Source organism: Hippoglossus hippoglossus, chromosome 10 (genome assembly GCF_009819705.1).
Source record: "Hippoglossus hippoglossus isolate fHipHip1 chromosome 10, fHipHip1.pri, whole genome shotgun sequence".
NCBI classification, from domain to species: Eukaryota; Metazoa; Chordata; class Actinopteri; order Pleuronectiformes; family Pleuronectidae; genus Hippoglossus; species Hippoglossus hippoglossus.
In genome coordinates this window covers 10100484-10120418 of record NC_047160.1, presented here as the reverse complement: position 1 = coordinate 10120418, position 19935 = coordinate 10100484, and the positions used below count along the sequence as shown (strand labels likewise).

Here is a 19935-nt window from a genome sequence, read left to right as displayed (position 1 = left end):
TGAAGCCATTTGTATTTTTGGCTTTTGGGGGAATTCTCTGTGTGTACACATTTTCTTACGTGTAAAAACTATGCAAAACAAGCACAGCACATGCAGATATAAGAACAGTATCGCAGACAAAATGTAATTAACATTCATAATATTGCTAAAATGTAATTACTGATTCGTTGAGTTTTAGATCCAGCTTTGCGTGTGAATTTTACATTAATGGAGGAACAACAACATGAGTTGCTGGGCACTAGTCGCTCTCCTCCCACTTCAGTCCACTCAGAGGCAGGGGTGGGTCTTCTTGTGCCCTGATTGGACAATTTGATGTTGTCTGATTGGATATTAAGGCAAAGACATAAATACAGCACTGTTAACAGCCATAACTCAGTCATTTTTCACACTATCTGCACAAACGACATATGTATTTTCTTTGTCAAAGTCCTCTTGCTCTGACAGCATATCATTTAACAACATGCATCAGAACTTACTTTCCTCTGCTAATGCACTTAATTCAGCTCCTACCAGACCAATGCATTTCTGATGGAATCAAATATTTCAGATAACTTCAACCTCGCTCACATGACGTAACTCACATTAAGTTTGCAATCGTTATCTTTCCGGTTTATCCAACTCTCAATTCAACTTTCAGCTGTTTCATCGAGCAAATTCAAGCCAGAAATTCAGTTCAGTTCAGTTTGTGTAAACGGCAGCAATCCCACCAGTTTATTCGAAAATTGAGAGTGATCACTCCGGACATGTTCTAATGTCAGTTGTTAACAGATAAACTTAAAGCTGATCATTTGTGACCAGATCGCCCAAGATATGAACAGGGCCTTACCAAAACCTATGGCTACAGTTTTTTTTATATATTCCACAACTACATTTATCGTACAATTGTAATTCATAGTTACAAAATATGTTACGCTATTAAGGCTTACTTAGTAATAAAGGGTCTTAGTAAGCTTCTCCCCGTGGGTACAAATGAACGCTTTTTAATCAGGAAGTTTTCCAGCCACACTGAGCTGCTCTGGTCTGTGTATTACGGTAAAAATGGCAGCCCGGCGCCTGCTCTCAGCTCTGGAAATAAGAGACACGGGGGTGTAACGGGGAACCGCAGAAACTCTAAACACCCGTAGGCCGGATTACCGACTCCTACAGCGAACAGGTGGTGATTACGGGAGTAGCCTCGGGGTCGTAAAGCCCCAAACCCACACAGTATCCAGACAGAGGGTCGTGGTATTACGACGGTGTGATGTTCCGCACCTTTTTTCGCAGCAGTGGTGAAACCCACGGAATGTTCCACACGGGAACAGCTGACCGTGGGATGCCGCACTTAGCCTGACGAGATGTGAACACTACGAGGGAGATATCAGTGATCATATGTTTGCATATTAACAATCAGGTAACAGCTCTGCTCCTCTTTCTGATCGCTGCTTCTGGCCTGGATGTTGTTTTGTGGAGGTTTGCAGTGCGTGTTTACCGGGATGTGGTTAAACGGGTTATTATGGCTGTCATCCTGCTCAACCTCCAGCCCCTCCTTGTTTTGCTGCCACCGAGTGCGATATGTTGTAATGTTTACATTTTGTCTCTGTGGCAAACCCCTGCTACTCTCCTCACCCAGCTCTTCACTATGGTGCTTTTTTTTTAACTTGCGGCTCAGCTCATGAGACTGGATATGTCCCAGTGCTTTGCAGCTTGGCAGTCAAAACACACGAAGACATTATTTATGAACACTTACTTGACACACCGGGCCTGATGTGAAGCATTTAAAGGCCCATTCAAGCTCGATACTGCTCAAGTTCAGCATCACATCACATTATTTCGCAGCTTGCATTCACTGTCCAGCAAAGACACTAAATGGAAATGTTCGTTGCTTGTTTCCCACTTGAACAAGCAAGTGCAATATTACATAATCAGCTGGGTAGTCCACAGTAGGACACAGTGGCCTCCAGTGACAGTCCAAACAGACAGTAGGCCACAGTAGAGTTACAGACCTACAATAACACAATACCAAATACTAATTCATTCTTAGGGTATGAATGATCTAATGCTACTTTACATTTTATTTGTTTGAATGTTTGTCACAGGAGATATGCTATAATGTAAAATTCCCAAACTTTTTCAGGTTGATTATGCATAGATTGCTAAATATTCTGTATTTGTAAATAGTTGGGAACACCTTTTCTGATGAGATGATATTGTGCTTACAATGGCAGCCAGTGGAGGAATAACTGTTAACATCGTTTACTGTGGCAAAACCACAGTACAGAAATACTACATCACAAGCCCTACATTCAAAATTTAAATTGACAGTACAGAAGTATTGACCGCTAAATGCACTTTAATTTTCAAAAGTTAAAGTACTTATTGTATACAGTGTCACCTAATATCTTTCAATTATTATTTGCAAGCAGTACTTTAACAAATATATATTTTAGGTGGAGTTATCATTTTAATTACAGCTGGATAGTTTATTCTATAACACTGAATCATATTTTGTGAAATTGGTTTGTGTAGAAAATCTTCACTTGAAAGGTTTGGTTGACTTTCAGTGGACTTGTTTATAAACTACGTAAATAACAAGAACTGCTAGTTTTGATACATCGGCGCCGATAGCAGCGACTGTCTGGGTGTCTCATTGTACAGTCCTGTCAGTGTTACTTAGTATCACTTTGTTAGTATTATTATCATTATACAAATTTGTAAGCAGTACTTTGACATATATTTCAGGTGGACCTATATCTGTAATTGCTTTATATACTATCTGTATGCCGTCATCTATAATGATGCATCCTACTTTGTAAATGTATTTAGTGTATAGAGTAATTACTTGAAAAGTTTTGTTGACTTTCAGGGGACTTTTTGTCTATAAACTAAATAAATAACAACAGGAACTGTTTGATAGCAAAGTAGACTGTCTGGGTGTCTGCTGTCTGTGTTTGCTGCCCGCTGATTGGTCGCTCTGGGAAAGGGGGCGTGGTTTAGCCATAACAATGCATTTCAAGGCACATACACGCGCCAAGGAATGTTTCCCGTTGCTGTGTCGTTAACGTTGTCGTTTCACGAGTGTAACGGTTTCTCGTGCTCAGGCGAACGTAGCCGTTAACCGACAGGACGCTCGGAAAGTTTCCGGAGACAACGGATTCCCATATGCTGCAGCTGGAAGCGTTGTGTTAGCTGGTTAGCGTTAGCAAGCTAACAGAAGCCCTGTCGGGGACATTGTCAGGATCTATCGGAGGAAACAGCGGTCGATTGGGACTCAGTCAGCGGCAGTTAGTGTCCGGAGATGGTGGTCGGTTAGACGAGGTTACACGCAAGGATACGTTGATGGGACACGACGTTCGGAGGCTGGAACACCTGCCATCTCCCCCTTTCTCAGCGAGCAAGCAAACTAGCTAAGAAAGTAAGATGTGGGCTCTGTTGTTAGCCAACTCACATGCTAAATGTGTCCTTGCAATGCTGGGCTGAGGTGCTGTGTTAGCTACACGGGCAAATGCATAGTGATAACCGAGCAGACGCGCTAACCACATATTAGCATGCTGGCTAAGTAGCTCGCCGCAGCTGAGCGCCGCTGTGTTTGGACAAAGCGTTAGCCTAGCTTGGCTCAAGTTAGCAGCCGCGCTTGGTCAGGGGACGTCGAATTAGCGCCTGAAGTGAGGAAGTAACGGCTGCATCAGCGATAATGTTCCTCATGTCCGCAGCGGGGTGTGTGTGGCTCCACCTGAGGCTCGTAATAACCTGTGTAACTGCACAGTGGCCTCCTGTGCTGTGAGGTGGCGAGCAGTCCGCTTGACCTGCCACATCTTTTGTTGTTGCTTTGTCTCTTGAGCACATGGCTTTCCATGTTTTTGTTCAGGCAGGCTACAGCGACCCCTATTTATTCTGTTCCGGTATTAATTACACTGCCATTTAATCATAGAACTATACATTATTTTGATCCTCAGCACATGTAACATTGTAATGCCCCTAATTAAAGATTTTAATAACGATATGTATTTTAACATTTGTTTCCTTCATGACATGTACTATAAATGTAGTTTTACATGACCTAGATCTCGACCTGTCTCCCTGGTGACCTGCAATAGCCAACATAATGTTATTTGTCTTATGATAACGCTGTCTTATGCGTTTTAAACATGCCTGTCCCTTTTCAAGTATATTTTCTATTAATAAAGTTAGAATTTATTAGACGGGTAGTTTCATGTTTATGTCATTATTAAAAGAAGAGTGAGATTATTAAGTGCAATCAGTTTAAATTATTTTATTAAAAATAATAAAAAAACATAATGGTAGTTATCATACTTACAGGTTTAAAGGTTAAGGTAGCCTATTTTGCAAGGACGAAAACCCCACCTGCACTGATCACAAGAGAGAAAGTACAGTAGAATTAGATATTATCCAGAGAAATTACCACAGGTAATTTTTTGAAATGCAGCTTTCAGTGTCATAATCAACTGGACTGGTCTTGCAGACTTACTTACTTACCACATAAGTATGAAGAAGTTGGCTGATGCATGTGCCTTAAGTACAGTGTTTGGAATCTAACCCCATTTACAAGAAATCTGGAAAAAAGCCTGAAACTTAAATGTAGCAGTGAAATGTATGATAGATAGATCTGATTAAATGAAAATATAATTTCCTGAACACTTTCCTACTTGCTTACTCTATATGACCTCTGTATAAGGTCCTAAACATTTTCTCTATTCCTTATATTCTGAAATTTAGGCCAATTTTTAAAATGGCATCGTTTTAAGTTAAACCTTGACTGCAAAGAAGAGGGTTGTCACCAAAGTAGCGTACCAGTATCTTGAGTGATTCACAGAGAAATGACGAACAATGTAACTAGTATTTTTTCAACCCCTGTTTTATTTGTATAAGTATTATATACTTATAATTTTGAACATTTCTAATCCTTGTGGGGAAATCTGACTGGCACTGGACACATTTCATATGTTAACTGGCATATTCCTGCTGTCAAACAATGATTTTTATTTAATTTCTCAAAATTTTCTGAGTGACTAGACCGTTGATGGATAAAGGATATAATTTATAATTAAGTGTAAGAAGCTAAATTGATTATTTATCTATTATGGTTTTTTTTGCAGGGTTAAGACAATCAGAGGCCACATACCAGTGCCTCCACTGTACAGTTTCCTTTCCCAGAGTGTGACTCGTCTGCACGACGTCACCAATGCGACCATGGGAAATAGCAGTAAATAGGCTGCCACCAACAGCCCCCTTAAACCCAAGGAGGTTCTTTGGAGAGCCCTGCAACGCCCCAGTGCATCTCAGGAGAAGGTGAAATAATCTGTCCTTTCTTTACTTATTGCAGTTTTGTTTTAAAGACAAAACATCAATATGGACATTTTATTCTTAAATAAGAGAATGTTAAACAATATTCAAGCCCCCATGTAACTCATTTCAACATAACCAATCGCTAAACAATATGCTTGTTTCCTCACATGCAAGTAATTGGTTGTATATGCTCATATAGCAAATAAGTTTTAGATGTAAAAAACAATATACCACTAAGCAGTTGTTGTGACGGATTCGTTTGAAGTGTAAATTACTAAACTTTACTTTATACCATTTAAAAAACAAACGTTTAAGCACATTTAAATGGAAATGCAACTGTCCACCTTGACCAAGGCAATCAAGAACGAATTTTAAGGAAACGTATTTACCCGGTATGGTTGGTGTGAAATAGGGATAATGTGTTAAACCCGTCTCTGGCAATGATGATTTTTCTTCCCAATAATCTTACAGTCCACCTGTGAGACGCCAGTGGGGGAGACGAGACAGACCTGTGCTGCACTCTTCCCTGGTCCAGGATGAGAACTTCCATCATCTGCTTTTCTCCCAGCATCACCAACAGGTTCCTTTAGATGAGTCCAGACAATACAGCCACACCAGCACACCACCACGCATGCTTCACCCTGCTGCTCACCTGCCCCAGCAGAGTCCCATCATGGTGGATCTACATGACCAGGTAAAAGAAGCAGAACAGCCTGGTGGGGAAGGAAGTTACAGCATGTATTAAATATGATTTGCTTTCCTGCCTGAACAAATGTATGTACAGATTTAATATAAAACATGCAGAGTGTGGTGCAGTTGTATATTAGTTATCTTTGTCAGACAGTCTCTGTTTTATGAAGATTGTGGAGTCACCCCATCTCCCCCTCCCACGTTTGTTTTGAAAGATGCACCAGGGACCAGTTCCAATATCATACACTGTTACGACGGTGACGACCCACGGATTTCCTTTCCACACCGGGCAGCCCCTTCCAGGGTGCAACACTCAGCAGCTCCCAGCATGCTCGGTAATGTTCAGCGGACAGCTCTCTCTGCTCTGCTGCCTTCCTCCTCCTGTGAGTTTGAAAGGGAAGAGCCCAAATGTCAGTGGCCTCCATGTAGCACACCATACCAGCCATGCAATCTGTCACTGTTCATGACTAAGAAATTAAGTGCTGCTGTAACTATGCAGGATTTGTTTTGTAGTCTTGATGTTGCCACTGTTACTAATAGCAACAGTTTAGTCACAATAACTTTGTTGTACATTTAGTTCCTTATTTGTGGAAACAGACTTCACAATAACATCTTGTTTGGTGTAGTGGTAATATTGTCAGTACTTTGGTTTTATGTAAATGCCTCTGTTTACTACAACATGCTTTCATTATGACTGCCTTACTATAAATTTAAATGAGCTTATTTACCTTGGTTAGATTGAGGCTGTTTCAAAATATTGAGTTTGATTATTGGTATTAACTTAAAAGAAAATGGACTAAAATAAATGTTTGTCTCTTCTTCTTTTTTTTTCCACTCTTCAGCTCATACAGGCATGTACCATGCAGCATATGCCAGTGTCTTATCAAGCCTTTCCACCCCTGATCTCCAGCGAACATTTTGTATTGCACCCAACCCCATCTGTACCCCCCCACCAGCCGCCGCACCTTACTCCCTTGAGCCAGTTTCTCCCTTTACAGCCTCAGCACCCCCGCATGGTGAGTTGTGTATATCTTACACATGTTTATATAAGTTGTGTGTATATAGTCTTATAGCAATTTTTATCTCCCTCCTCTCAGCCTCTGCAGAGGGTAGAGAATGAAGTTGACCTAAGAGGGGACCAGCACCCGCTAGGGACCTTCTCCTACCCTCCCTCTCATCACCCACCAGCGCTGCCTCCTTCTCTGCCCTTGCAGTATCTTCCTCAAGAGCCTCTGCATCAGGAGCTTCCTTTCGGAGTGGTAAGACAACTTCTCAGACATTTCACAGGGATATTGGCTGTGTACCTACAACTATTAAATAAATCAGGGTTTCTGTGGAATTTAAGGTCTTAAATTGTCTTAAATTGGCTGCTAAGTCTTACATTTACAGGCTGTGCCGTTAAGGCTGATGGTAAAATTGTCACGCACAGTGTCTTTCCATAAAAACATCTTAAAAACTTTAGTCCTGAGACACTGCCAGTTTTATTTTTCTAATCGCGTAACACCGGTGGGTGTTGATTTCTTCTACGATATATGTAAATTATTAATGTCCGCAGAGCAGGACACAGCGCCACACAATTCCCAGTCTTCCAAATCAGTGGTCAGCTATGGGACTGCAATGAGCCTTGTAATGCCTGACAGTGTCAGTGTGGTTCACACACTACAGCTGACATGTCTCTCCATGTCAGCTGTAGTGTGAGAACCATTCAACAGCGTTGTTTCTTAACACAATCAATTGACTGCAAATGCTGCTGGCCAGCTTTAATGGACACTAACATTACCTTGGCTCTTCTGGTAGGTAGCCTGTGTTTGTCCCTCCTGCCTGCCGTGGCAAATCAGAACTTTATTGTGTGGTCGTGAAGTTTATGTAATGGATAAGTGAGCACTTGGATTTTTTGCGACATAATAGTCATGTGATAGAAAACTAGTTTTATGTTCAAGTCAATGAAGGTTTATTTGCAGACATGACCATAACATTGTACAACAAACAGACTAATAATAATATAATAGTAACAACAACAACAATGGTAATGACAATGATAATTATAAATCAACAGGATATTAACAACAAAAAGAAAATAGACGTGTGTGTGCGTGTAAAGTAAATTTATTTATAAAACATTTCCTCTAACGTCCTCATATTTTGAGCACCCTGTCAGGAAGTGTTACAATTTTACTATAATGGCGATTTGTCAAAAGCAAAAGTAAAAAACAAATGTTTACATCAAAAAGCCACTGAGGAACCTGAGGAGGAGAATTGATATCAATATTGTGCATTGAATAGATAAAGTCGCATAACTGCCTTTCTTTGCAAAGGCTGTACATTGAGCCTTTAACAGAAATTACAAAAATAATAAATATGACCCTCCTAAGTTGTTTTTATGGAAGACATCAGGGTGGATATCAGGATATCAGATCTCGACTTATGTTTGTAATTAAAAAGTGATCTTGGGCTACAAAAGGTTGGTGACCACTGCATGAATCTGTTTGTGTTTCTTGGCAGCCATATCCCCACATGTTGCCCCGACGAGTGAACGGACAGAGATACCGGTTGCAGCAACCACTCCCCCCTCCTCCACCCCCTCCAGCTTACTACCCAGGCTTCCTCCCTTACTTCCTGTGAGTACATGGAAGGACCTGGTTATGAAATATAGAAGCATGAATCATGCAGTTATTTACTCATAAGTAAATTCATGGTTAATACTAATTTACTGGCCTCAGTGTTTAACTATTTTGTGTCAGAATACAGCAGCTGAGTTTGGTTTAAAAGTGTCTTGTCCTTGTGCTTCTGAATCCCCTCATGGAGTGACAAAGTGCCAGAAACAGTGATTGACTGTAGTAACCGCTCATTGCTGGTTTGTGTTGCTCATGATCACAGTGAAGTTTGCTCAACAGGTTGTGTCTCTCACTTTCTCTGCTCAGGTCAATGCTTCCTGTGCCTCCGACAGCAGTGGGCCCGGCCATCAGTCTGGACCTGGATGTGGATGATGTGGAGATGGAGAACTATGAGGTGAGTGTGGTGGTGAGAGGAAAACAACATGAAGCCACATGTTTTCACACACGAAATATACAGGTGGCTCCCCCCTGTGGAAAACATTATTCCCCAGTCCACGCAGGTATGGCAACATGTCGATGGCTGCCCCTTTCTGAGGTTAGATATCGTCAAGCTAACGTTAGCTCAGTGTGAGGGTTGAACCTTGGCTGTGATTGGCCAGTGAGCGCAGTCCCCAGAACACACACAGTATGCTCTCATATGCGCTCTGTACATGTAGAGGGCCAGTAAAAACTATGTGTTTTTTTTACAATTGGGCTGGACACCCTAAATTCTTAGTGATATGCTGCCCCCACCCTAAGTTGATAGTTGATCAGTTTGTACAAATCGTCCTTTTAAAAGGTATCTTTCTCTATTTTCACTCTCTCTCTCTCCGTAGGCATTACTGAATCTGGCAGAGAGGTTGGGTGAAGCAAAACCACGTGGACTCACGAAAGCAGATATAGAGCAACTCCCGTCCTACAGATTCAACTCGGAGAGTCATCTATCTGAACAAACGCTGTAAGTCTTTTCCGCACCTCTTTGGTAAAACAAAACACTCATATTCAGTATATTTACATCCTTGTAATGGTTTCCTCTCTTCCTCTCAGGTGTGTTGTGTGCTTTAGTGACTTTGAGTGTAGGCAGCTACTTCGGGTATTACCTTGTAACCACGAATTCCACGCCAAGTGTGTGGATAAATGGTTAAAGGTAAGTCGATTCCGTTTAAACTAAACATTTTTTTCTGTCTTGTTTGAGTTCTGTGTTTTGTACTCATTGCTGTATGGGCTTTGCTTCCAGACCAATCGTACTTGTCCTATCTGCCGAGCCGATGCCTCGGACGTTCACCGAGAGGTGGAGTGAGAACTGTCTCTGAGTGCTGAACTGGAAAGCTGCACACACCAGAGTCTGTCCCAAAGCTGGGGACACCTGCCACCTTGCCTGCGTCCTCCAGTAAATATAGCTTACCAACCCACCACTCCCGCCCCTTTCCTAAATAATAAGCAATCCAGGATTTTTTCTGGAGCCTGTTGTACCTCTGCTGTGCTTCATGGTCTGAGTCTCATGAAACCCACTGCCTATTGCAGCCTATAGCCAGAGTTCTGGGATCGCCAGCCAGTTCTTTCTCTGCCCCCTCGTTGCAGATTCCAAAGATTTTCCCTACAATGCATTGTTTGCTGCTTTTGTTTACAGGGTTTTCATTTTTCTTTTATTGGATTTGGTCGTGGTGTTCATGAATAGTGAGCTTCCTGCATTGGAGGAGGTGAGTCAGGAGCGTGGAGGATCGTAGGCTGGACACCTTGTGCAATTAGCAGAAAATAAATAGGAATACTTCAACATGGGTATCTGTGTTTGGAGACGACGCCTGACCATCATAGATGCATGATTGTGTAAGGTGTTGGACAAATTCTCTTGTTAATAATGTATGTTCTGCAATAATATTGATCATTTCAACAGTTTTACCCTTTATTTGTTTTAGATTTTGCCAATGCTCTTGTGAAAGTGTGACTTGCTGTGGTTAAATGCAGATTCGGTTCAGCCTGAGGTTATGGGACATGCAACTGTGGTTTATCTTCTACCCCAGATAATCCACTTTGGAACACAGATCTGTGCAAAAGCAGTCATGGATTAATGGACTGCGTCTTTTTAAGGGTCATCTGGCATAACTGCACAAGTGCTACATCCACCCTCCACGTCAGCATTGTTCCTCTGGCGAGTGTGTACTTGCGTGTGCATATTGTGTGTGTATGTTTGTCCTGTTCACAGACCCGATGCATTGTGTAACCACTGGATACAGGGCAGCATGCTAGGATTTGCATGAACTGTTGATTCAGACTAGCAATATTTTAATCAAGCATTGCCAACAAAATGTATCACACAGAAGCATACTAAAAGAACTGCTTGTTTATTCAGAAAGCGCCATGAGGGAAGACTTGCATGTGGTTCCACCTGACTGTGTTTAAGGATCGGAAGTCCTCTTCTATTAAGGGTATGCTGTTGCCATAGAAGCTCTGGAGGCCTGTGCAGAAAGCATATATGTGCAGTGAGTGGCAAGTTTGACATGGACATTTTCTTGCCCTCTATAGGAGGACCGGGCTTTTATTTCTTTGTCTGTGAGCCAAATCCACGATACAGAATATAGCCTTACTGTTCACGATTTCAGATCTGCCTTCTTATGACCTTGACAAGCACAAACCTATTACTAACCCTGAAAATAATTTGTGATTTCCACTTGTTTGAAAGTATGTCATTTAAAAAAAAAAAAAAAACTTTATTTATTGGTTATTTCTTCTAGATAAAATACATTGAAGGAAACAGTTGGTGCACTAACAATGTTTGTGTATGGTATGTGTTATATTCTGGTTACTCGGTCAGGTCATTGTCTTGGGCCATGGTTATGGTGTTGTAGAAGAGCAACTGTATGTACAGCTTCAGTGTGAATGCTTTTAGATCAACGTTTGAAGACAGAAGAATGTTGAAAACCCTTGTAGAAGTCACTGGTGACGCTCCACGTTTTGCCAGCTGTCTGTGTATTCCACCGTGCTCGAGGCAGCCTCTTAAATGGCACAGAGCTGGAGTGTTCAGTGGTGTAGAAACACTGTAAGGACTTCTAGTCCCCTGCTTTTGTGTTCACACAAAAAATAAGATATATTTGGGGAGGGAGGGAGAAGGAGCAACAAATGAAACTTTTTTGCATTGATTCACTCTTGTCTCTCTAGCTGCCCCGGTTAAGCACTAACAGGCGGTCGTAACCTTTGCTTTTACGTGTGACGGGATCTTGCCTTTTACTTTACTTTTGTTTCTTAAGTGAATGTGAGTCTTTGACGTCTGTGCCACCTTCGAGAGAAAAAAGAAGCCATTTAATGAGTTAAACCCACAGCTTTGAGAAATTAACCTATGTGTACATATCTATTCGCTGGCATATATTGTAAGTTAAAAAAATATCACTCAGGGCCTCTCAGTATATAAAAAATAAAGGAGAACAGTCCATTTGAAATGGAAAGGATGCCATGAAAAGGGTATATCTGAATTTAGTTTGGTCGTTTTCCTCAGACCCATATAATACTTTTAATGTAATCAATTATAATATTCTGTTTTGTCTGAAATAGTAGATATTATATCATTTAACGACAGGCATGCAAGAAAAACAGATCAGTAAATATGTTATTAATATTCACTGAAAAGAGGCAATGTACACTGCAACTCATTACTAAGTGTATTATTCAAAACCTGTTTGACTTTTGTTCTTGTACTCAAACCATATGTTGAGACATAGCGGTGTGATCCCATTCTAAACGTGCCGCGCTGCACACTATCCTACCTAACTCACTCCACAATCTACTTCAGATGGTGTTGCATGACTTTTTTTAAAGAGAAAAAAAAAGTTAAACCAGGTGTGTTATAGTGGAGGATATCTCGAAAATCTGGTGGGGACCTATTTAATGGTGCACAATATGCATGCTTGTCGACCAGATCCCAACTGATTTTAGCTCTAGTTGGCTTTGGATTCTGGGGGTTTGGATCTTAACGCTCAGCTGATAACTGCCATGCATTGTACTGCACACATTTGTAATAGAACTGAATGACTACAAGATTTTATTGCGCTAACTTCATTTTATAGAAAAAAAAAAGAAGAAAAAAAAAAAAAATGCTGGTCTTGAATCCAGAAATTCTTACATACATTGTGTTACTGTTATTGCCCTAACGACTGAAAATAACATGCTCTGAAACTACTGTAGTTTATCAAAAGCCATAGTGAAAAGGTGCTAGATGTTCTGCTTTTAGGTATGAAAACTCACTTGCGTGAATGCAATAGTTTGTCATGGATCCCATGTATTATTGAAGCATGTTATACTAATACCCCTAAACAATGTTAGTGAAAATCAATATAGTTTAAGGGATTAAAAAAAGAATAGTGTTGTCATACTTATTTCAGTGTAGTACTGTGCCTGCCTATCAGGCTCTTCCTCTCAGTGTATCAATATCTTAAAATGTATTGTTCACATATAGATACCTTAACTCATGTCGGTGTTAGCGCTATTATTTCTGAAATAAATATTGAATTGACAATATTCAGATACCCTGTTAAATACAAAGAGATGCTCCCATTATAAGGCCTAGTTAATGAAGTAACTTTTAACAGCAAATGAGAATAGAGTCTTGTAGTCTTTCTGTTAAGCGTTATTGAAATAATCTCACAGCTTGTGTGGTGCAAAAATGTGTTCCAATGAGCAGCTAAAGTTTATTTAGGATTTGTGATTGATTGCTCCTTAGACGCCATTTATTGTTTACCAATGATTTTTGCTGTGGTGGGATAGTGGTTTACTGTTCTTACTCTCCCTGGCCTCTAGGGGTCCTTTGCCTGAACACCAGTCTACCCACCCGCCAACAGAGCCAGGGGCATGTGTTCTGTGTTAGGCAGATATTTTGCTTTGGTACTTGCACATTTACAGTTACCTCATTTTTTCCATGTTTGTATTGAGGGGGGTGGGCGGGGGGAGAAAACAACTAATATATATTATATATAGGAAATGGTTCTTATTGTTATAATTTTTCATTCCATTGGAATCATATTGTTTGTAGCATTTAACATAACTAGTTAGTGTATTATATATACATCTGTATACTGTTTGAAATTTTTAAGATTTGTACTTTTTTTAAATGAAAGTTGCTAGTTATGCTTTACCAAGTAGTGCAATCATATTTTTTTTTATTGTTGTGGCTGATCTGAGAGGGTTGTTCACTAATAAATGTATGATGTATACCAATATCACACTTGTCATGGTTCATTTAAAGGTTAACCTGCTGTACTTAACACTAATTATGATACTGATCCCATCAAGTGATGACATTTCTAACAAGGGATGCTAAACTGAAAGAACAAAAAAGAAACAAATATCTCAGGAGCCATATATGTAGAAAACAGATGTCAAGAGAGCTTTTTGTAACAAGGGCCGATACCAGTGTTGATGTGCTAAGTGATTTCCGCAGCGCCATATAAACGTTGCGTCCTGCACCACCACGCCTCACCTGAACACTGCAGATTTGTGTGGGTCATATGTGAAAGGCAAACTTCGGAGAGACCCAACTGTTACGTACGTTCTCCAGAGTTTGTTTAAAAATGGCTTTAGTTTCTCCTTAGGATAATGTTACACATTAAATCATAGCACAGACACACAAAAAAAATCTGCTTTTCCGATAGATCTCCTTACATCAAGCAAGTTGTACATTCTCAATAAATCCATGTTTTTAAAATGTTTTTAATTTATAGTTGGAAAATTACATCTTTACATGAGCCCATTTAGATGTTACAGGCAAAACAGGCATTTATGAGTAACCACAGGCACACTATGGGCAGACTTGTACTATGCTAGATAAAGCCACATGTAAAAGCTGTGGCCTTTGTTAAATATTGTCTTTTTAAACTTCATGAGCTTGAGGCAGTCTGCTTTACATAGTTACCAACCTGCGTTTGGTCATTATATGACAGATGAGTCAAAAAACAAAGAAAAAAAGTAAGGTAAATTTTGGAGGATTTAAATATCTAACTTATGTACAGGTCATAGGTCATGGCTCATTTAAAACAGGGTTCCCATATTTCCTTTATGTCCGAATCCATCAACCTGTTCCCTGAAGTAGTACATTAGCTCTCCAGACCACATTGATTAACAATCACAGCAGTACCGAACCAAAACCAGGTCTGTGCTTGTCATCCACTGAAGGAGGCGTGTGTGAAACTTTAGGCAAAGAGGCAGAATGAATTAGGACAAAATGGAGCAAACATCAAGAAAAGCAAAGGCATTTACGCCATCATAGAAGTCTATACTTTCATGCTGCATCCCGTGTGTATCCGTATTATTACAACCTGCTTCCTCAGTTTCCCAGTTGACATGGATTAATTTAGGAAATTGTTGTGGTTTTGACAAAGCTATGCTACCGTTTAAGTAGGTGATTAATTCATTTGCTGCAACATTAACTGGTAAGGAAAGACAATTAACTGTTAACTAGTACAGATGATGGAAAACACACCTCTCTCTCCACAGGGATATAAAGATGAGTTCAAGGAAGGACTTGAAGAAATATTTATTTGATAAAATTCAAGACTTTCCAGGCTACTGGGAACCCTGTAAACACAACCAAACAAGGACTGGATGCTGGGTGGTTTTGATTAGTCCAGGTAATGATTTTATCTCAATAACCCCCTTGTGCATAATGGCCATTTGACAAAAGTAAAATGAAAAAGGGTAGAGGGCGGTTGGGCATCGAAGGAAAATGTGTTTCCAGGTAGAGGAGGTGTGTCATCTATTAATCATCCGTAAGGTCCTGAACAAAAACGACCTCGGAGCGGCTGAGTCCTGCCTCTTTCAGTGTGGGCGGGTTGGGTTGCTCTTCAGTCGGGAGGCAGGGCAAGACTCGGCGAGGGAAGTTTGTAACTATCTGAAACTTCTCGGGGGTTTCTTTCAACGAGAAAAGGAAGTCGTATATTACCTGAAAAAGAAGATAAGAAACCATTCACTGAAGAACAGTATCTGAGAAGAAAATACTTAATTCAGATGAAAGAACTTCAAATTAAAAGGTGTCAAACCACCTTTGACCCGTATCAACATTATTAAGGTTGTGAATAAAATCTATTTTTGCTTTGACAAAATGTAATTCCATTGGGAAACCTGCAGAAAACTACTGGATGAGAAAAATTGTCCAGGGCCGTCTGAGTCTTGGTGACTGTGGTACTCACCGTCAGAGACTGCCCAAACAGGAATCGTCTCTCTACTCGTGTGTCATTGGGCAGCTTGAACACTATTTTGACACTCTCTGGATCATCTGCAGGCGGCTCAGGAGGAAGACATTCTGACTTCCTCTCCTTCTCCTCTTCAAGGTTCTGGAGTCACAACAAAATGTGACAACATGAATCAGAAAAGATTTATAAATCAAAAATGATTGTTACGGTCTGTATGTTTATAGGCATCTACAACGTAAAAAGAAAATAAGACCCACTCTTCGTCTCCGCTCCTCAGCGAGAGCAGTCTGTAGAACCTTCTCCTCCTCTTGCCTGCGCTGCTCCTGCTCCTCCCTTTTCTTTCTGTCCTTCTCCTGGTCGGCAAGGAGGGAGGCCAGATAGGCCTCATCCTGCTGCTGCCGTAGCACTTGTGTCTGGTTCCTCTCCTCCCTGATTTAAAACATTAGTCATTAACTGCACAAGAATCCGCACTGTTTGCCGACCTGAATTTTCTACTTAAAAAATGCTCCGTTGAGCATGTCTGTGTTTTTTTAATAGAAAAGAACCCCACATAATTTTCTATATCGGATTTAGTTTTTTGTGTCCACTATGCTGATATACTATTTCAAAGAGTCAGTCTGGGAATATTGGTAATATTGTGCTGAAAAAAAATATACCAGACAATAGCATGGTTAACATTTTATGTGGTATATAAAGGCAAATTAAAAAGTATTAAAACATTTTTTTTCAAACTGTTAAATTAATCTGGTGCTCGGGCAGAGTGTGACATTAAACAAACTTTTCAAGGGTTTAAACTTCAAAATGAGCATTAATGCAGTTGATCCAGACAGTCAATCATTTGAACTTCAATTAAAACATCTAACTCCCAGTTTGTCTTGCATTAGATGAAATGTATAAAAGGAAAGTGGTCAGTTATTATCCATCACTGACTTCTCTTACCGTTCAAGGCGCTCCGACATCAGATATGTTTGGTTGGCATCCATGATGAAGGTGAGCTGATTGATGAAGTCCTCCGGCTGAATCAGACCCTCGAGCCTTCCCACCACTGTCATCTTGCGATCTTTCAGCATAATCATGGCCAGGAATGGATAGGTGTTCTCCCGCAATGCTTGAGACACTGGAACACACCCAGATATAACTGTTATAACGCAGTTTATTACTATAGACGATCAATTCACTTACACATACAAATAAATCCACATATTTATAATAATACATTTGTATAGAGCCATTCAAGGAATTCACATTATTAGATGTGAACAGTTTCAGTTTAATGTATCAATTTTTTGTTCTCCAATGAACACTTATGAAAATAATCATCTGTTCAGCTTTGACTTTCTGTCATTAGGTCCAAAAAAAGTTTGAGTTTGTCTCACCCCTCTTTCATACAGTAGATACACGTGTGCATGCACCAACATGTCTGATTGCTACCAAGCATATTTTTCATGATCACATTACACAATTTCACAGTAACAGCTGATCTAGAAAAATGACACGTTCAATAACACTACATTTACGTACCTCTGTAGCCCTCAGGCTTGCTGGTTGAGCATGCCCAAAAGAGCATTTGTGTGTTGAGGAAGGTAATGACCTCTTCTGTACATAAGGTGGAGCTATCGAGAAACAGATCAGCAGCACAATTATTTATACAGATAACATCTTTTGTATCTGCACATGGTTAGAAAAAAAACTGGAATTATGTGAATACATACACAATTTAGAGTTTATGTGCTAAACCATTTAACCAGAAGAATGTGCTTTGAGTAAAAACTAAAATGCATAACGGTACAAAACAGACAACCGGTAATATGAAACACTTCAGGTCATAGAGGTAAAAAAAAAAAAAGTATTATACCAGCAAAACTCATTAGTGTCTTGATGATCATCTCCATGAAGGTACACTAATAGGTAGCGGAGCTCCCGTTTGGCATCATTCAGTGCCTGCACATATCACAGTGAACAAAATCACAACATGTTGCAGTTTATCCTTGCTGTATGACTGAACTTGATTCAAAAATTGTGTTTCTGCCAGCATATCTTTGAACGTACCTGGCTGTATGTCCCCTGGTAAAATACAGGGTGTGCCCGACCATACCTCTCCTCAAAACTATGAATGAAGGACACAACGTCTCCGACAGGGTCTGTCACGCGACCACGCGGATCTGGCCTGATGAACCGCAGGGCAAACCTTCAGGAAAAAGACACTGCGATGGTCAATTACCATCCTCTATCAAGCAGCTACATGTATAACTCAATGTGCTTGAATTACCTGAATATGTCCAGAAGTGTGTAATATGTAAATCTGAATGGTAGCATTATCAAGTAGTAACTCCATCCTAGTAATCCCTGAAAAGAACAGTCAATGCAGTTTTTCAAAAAGAGAAATTGTGAGATATGAGGCATGTCCTAGGTTTTGTGTAATAACAATAAATTAGAAATAAAGAAATCACTCAGAAGTTTTAATGTTATAGTCATATCCGAGTGATACCATTAACAATGATACATAAGGAAATCTAGGCAAGAACGGACATCCTGTATTTTATTTTGTGAGGTGGAAAAAAATCTAAAGAACCAAAGTGAAAGTGTGCAGACCTACCCTGGGTTGTGGCCTTGACACGATGTAACTATATACTCTATGGTCTGCTGTATTGACCTGTAATGGTCTGGATGGTGGAGGGTTAAACACACTGGGAACTCCTTCCTGCTCATTGAGTCTGTCTTGTACTGCAGCCTGAAACACATCATGAGTAAGCCAAGACAAAAAAAGGCAAATTAATCAGAGCAAGAAAGCACAGTTCCCATAATCTATTAAGAATAAAGATGTAGTACAGATGCACGAAAATGCATCTGAGACTTTACCTCTATGTTCCAATTATGCTGCTCTAATGTTCGGCGACATTGGTCCATTGACTCCAACCCAGTTAGGTCCTGATAAACATGAAAAAAGTATGATTTAGGTGCTCAGGTTGCACCGAAAGGCAAAGATGTGAAAAATGAAGTTGAATTGGGTCATTTGTATGGTTGATTAACTACCTTTTAGTTACACAGCTACCTTATCTCAAATCTAACGTCAAAATGAACACAGTAAACATGTTTAACACAAGAAGGCTCATGCTAGCTAGCTCTGAAAAGTCGACCATCTATTCCATCGGAGACTTCGAGAGCTTTACAACAGCTACAGAGTAAAACGAGAGGAAAGTTGCATCATTCACATCGGCATAGAAATGATTGTTTGAATGAACAGGTCCAAAAACAGCTGGGAAACTTCAGTGACAGCTCCATCATGACTGCTGTGCTAGTGTGAACTCAGCAACTGTTTCAGGAAGCGTCAGTGGTGAGCTAACGTTAGCCAAGTTGACGTCAAGTCATAAAATACAAACAACAAGCACCACGAGTGATGCTGATGAATAAAGTTGGAGCGGCTGTATATCTGCGAGTAGAACACACGACGGTGCGTTGTGCGAATCCATCCATGGCCCTTAAACTGTGCTAACTTGTTAGCTACCTTTGCTAATGCTAGCTAGCTCCGCTAACGTTAGCTGTGGCTCCAGGAGACGGCTACGGTTTGGGGTAACGGTGCCGAAGTTGACTGAGCAAAAAGCGCTTTAACACGCACAAATTCTCCTGTTCACATTGATATCGAGTCAACGGGACAGTGTTGACATGAGACGTTTCAAATGGACGCTTGTTAGTGTTGTGTTGAGGCTGTCTACCTGAAACTGGAGGAGTTTTTCAGTCTGAGCCTGGGATAATTCTGGCTCCTCTGGCGCCGCCATCTTACCTCACCAATCATCCAGCAAGTCGTAACAACGTCAGCTGCCTTTTCCCGGTGCGGGCCCTGCTGCCGGGGCCTCTGCGGGCTACCGCCACCTGGCGGTCTGGATGTCACCACGCCCGCCAATGTTGGTCAGGACTTGTAACCAGGGACTTAAAAGGGACAGTAATGTAGTTAGGGAAACCAGCAAATTCTTTCTAATATTAAAATCATTGTACACACACAGAGTCAAAATATATTGTATATTAATTTTTTTAATTAGTTACTTAGTTGAAATACATAAAATGAGAACAAACTACTTAATGCTACCATTGAACAGTCGGTAATTGTGCTGAAACAATTATCTGATTAATCAATCAGTTGATCAACAGAAAACAAATCTGCTGTTTTTGTTTAATAATTAGTTTCCTTTGTCTTT

General features: G+C 40.4%; 2 protein-coding genes across 5 annotated transcripts; one reads left to right on the top strand and one right to left on the bottom strand.

Annotated features, from left to right (window-relative positions):
- The first annotated feature begins 1020 nt into the window (after positions 1-1020).
- Positions 1021-13777, top strand: rnf44 (ring finger protein 44). Of its 4 annotated transcripts, none has more exons than XM_034598249.1 (11): positions 1021-1390; positions 5094-5286; positions 5755-5977; positions 6189-6356; positions 6816-6989; positions 7071-7232; positions 8476-8591; positions 8895-8982; positions 9404-9525; positions 9615-9714; positions 9805-13777. In XM_034598249.1, the coding sequence occupies exons 2-11, from the start codon at positions 5180-5182 to the stop codon at positions 9865-9867; spliced, it is 1323 nt and encodes a 440-aa protein (XP_034454140.1). In that variant the 5' UTR covers positions 1021-1390; positions 5094-5179; the 3' UTR covers positions 9868-13777. The 4 variants fall into 4 exon arrangements, with proteins under 4 accessions (XP_034454140.1, XP_034454142.1, XP_034454139.1 ...); XM_034598251.1 differs by having other exon boundaries at positions 1023-1390; positions 6189-6308; XM_034598248.1 differs by lacking the exon at positions 1021-1390 and adding an exon at positions 2952-3391.
- Positions 13778-15072: 1295 nt separating this feature from the next.
- On the bottom strand, positions 15073-19606 carry faf2 (Fas associated factor family member 2). Its single transcript, XM_034598451.1, has 11 exons — positions 19456-19606; positions 18602-18670; positions 18339-18473; positions 18012-18088; positions 17792-17930; positions 17598-17683; positions 17264-17355; positions 16682-16859; positions 16000-16171; positions 15740-15883; positions 15073-15492 (listed from the first exon to the last, which is right to left on the bottom strand). The coding sequence occupies exons 1-11, from the start codon at positions 19516-19518 to the stop codon at positions 15310-15312; spliced, it is 1338 nt and encodes a 445-aa protein (XP_034454342.1). The 5' UTR covers positions 19519-19606; the 3' UTR covers positions 15073-15309.
- Between the last annotated feature and the right edge of the window lie 329 nt (positions 19607-19935).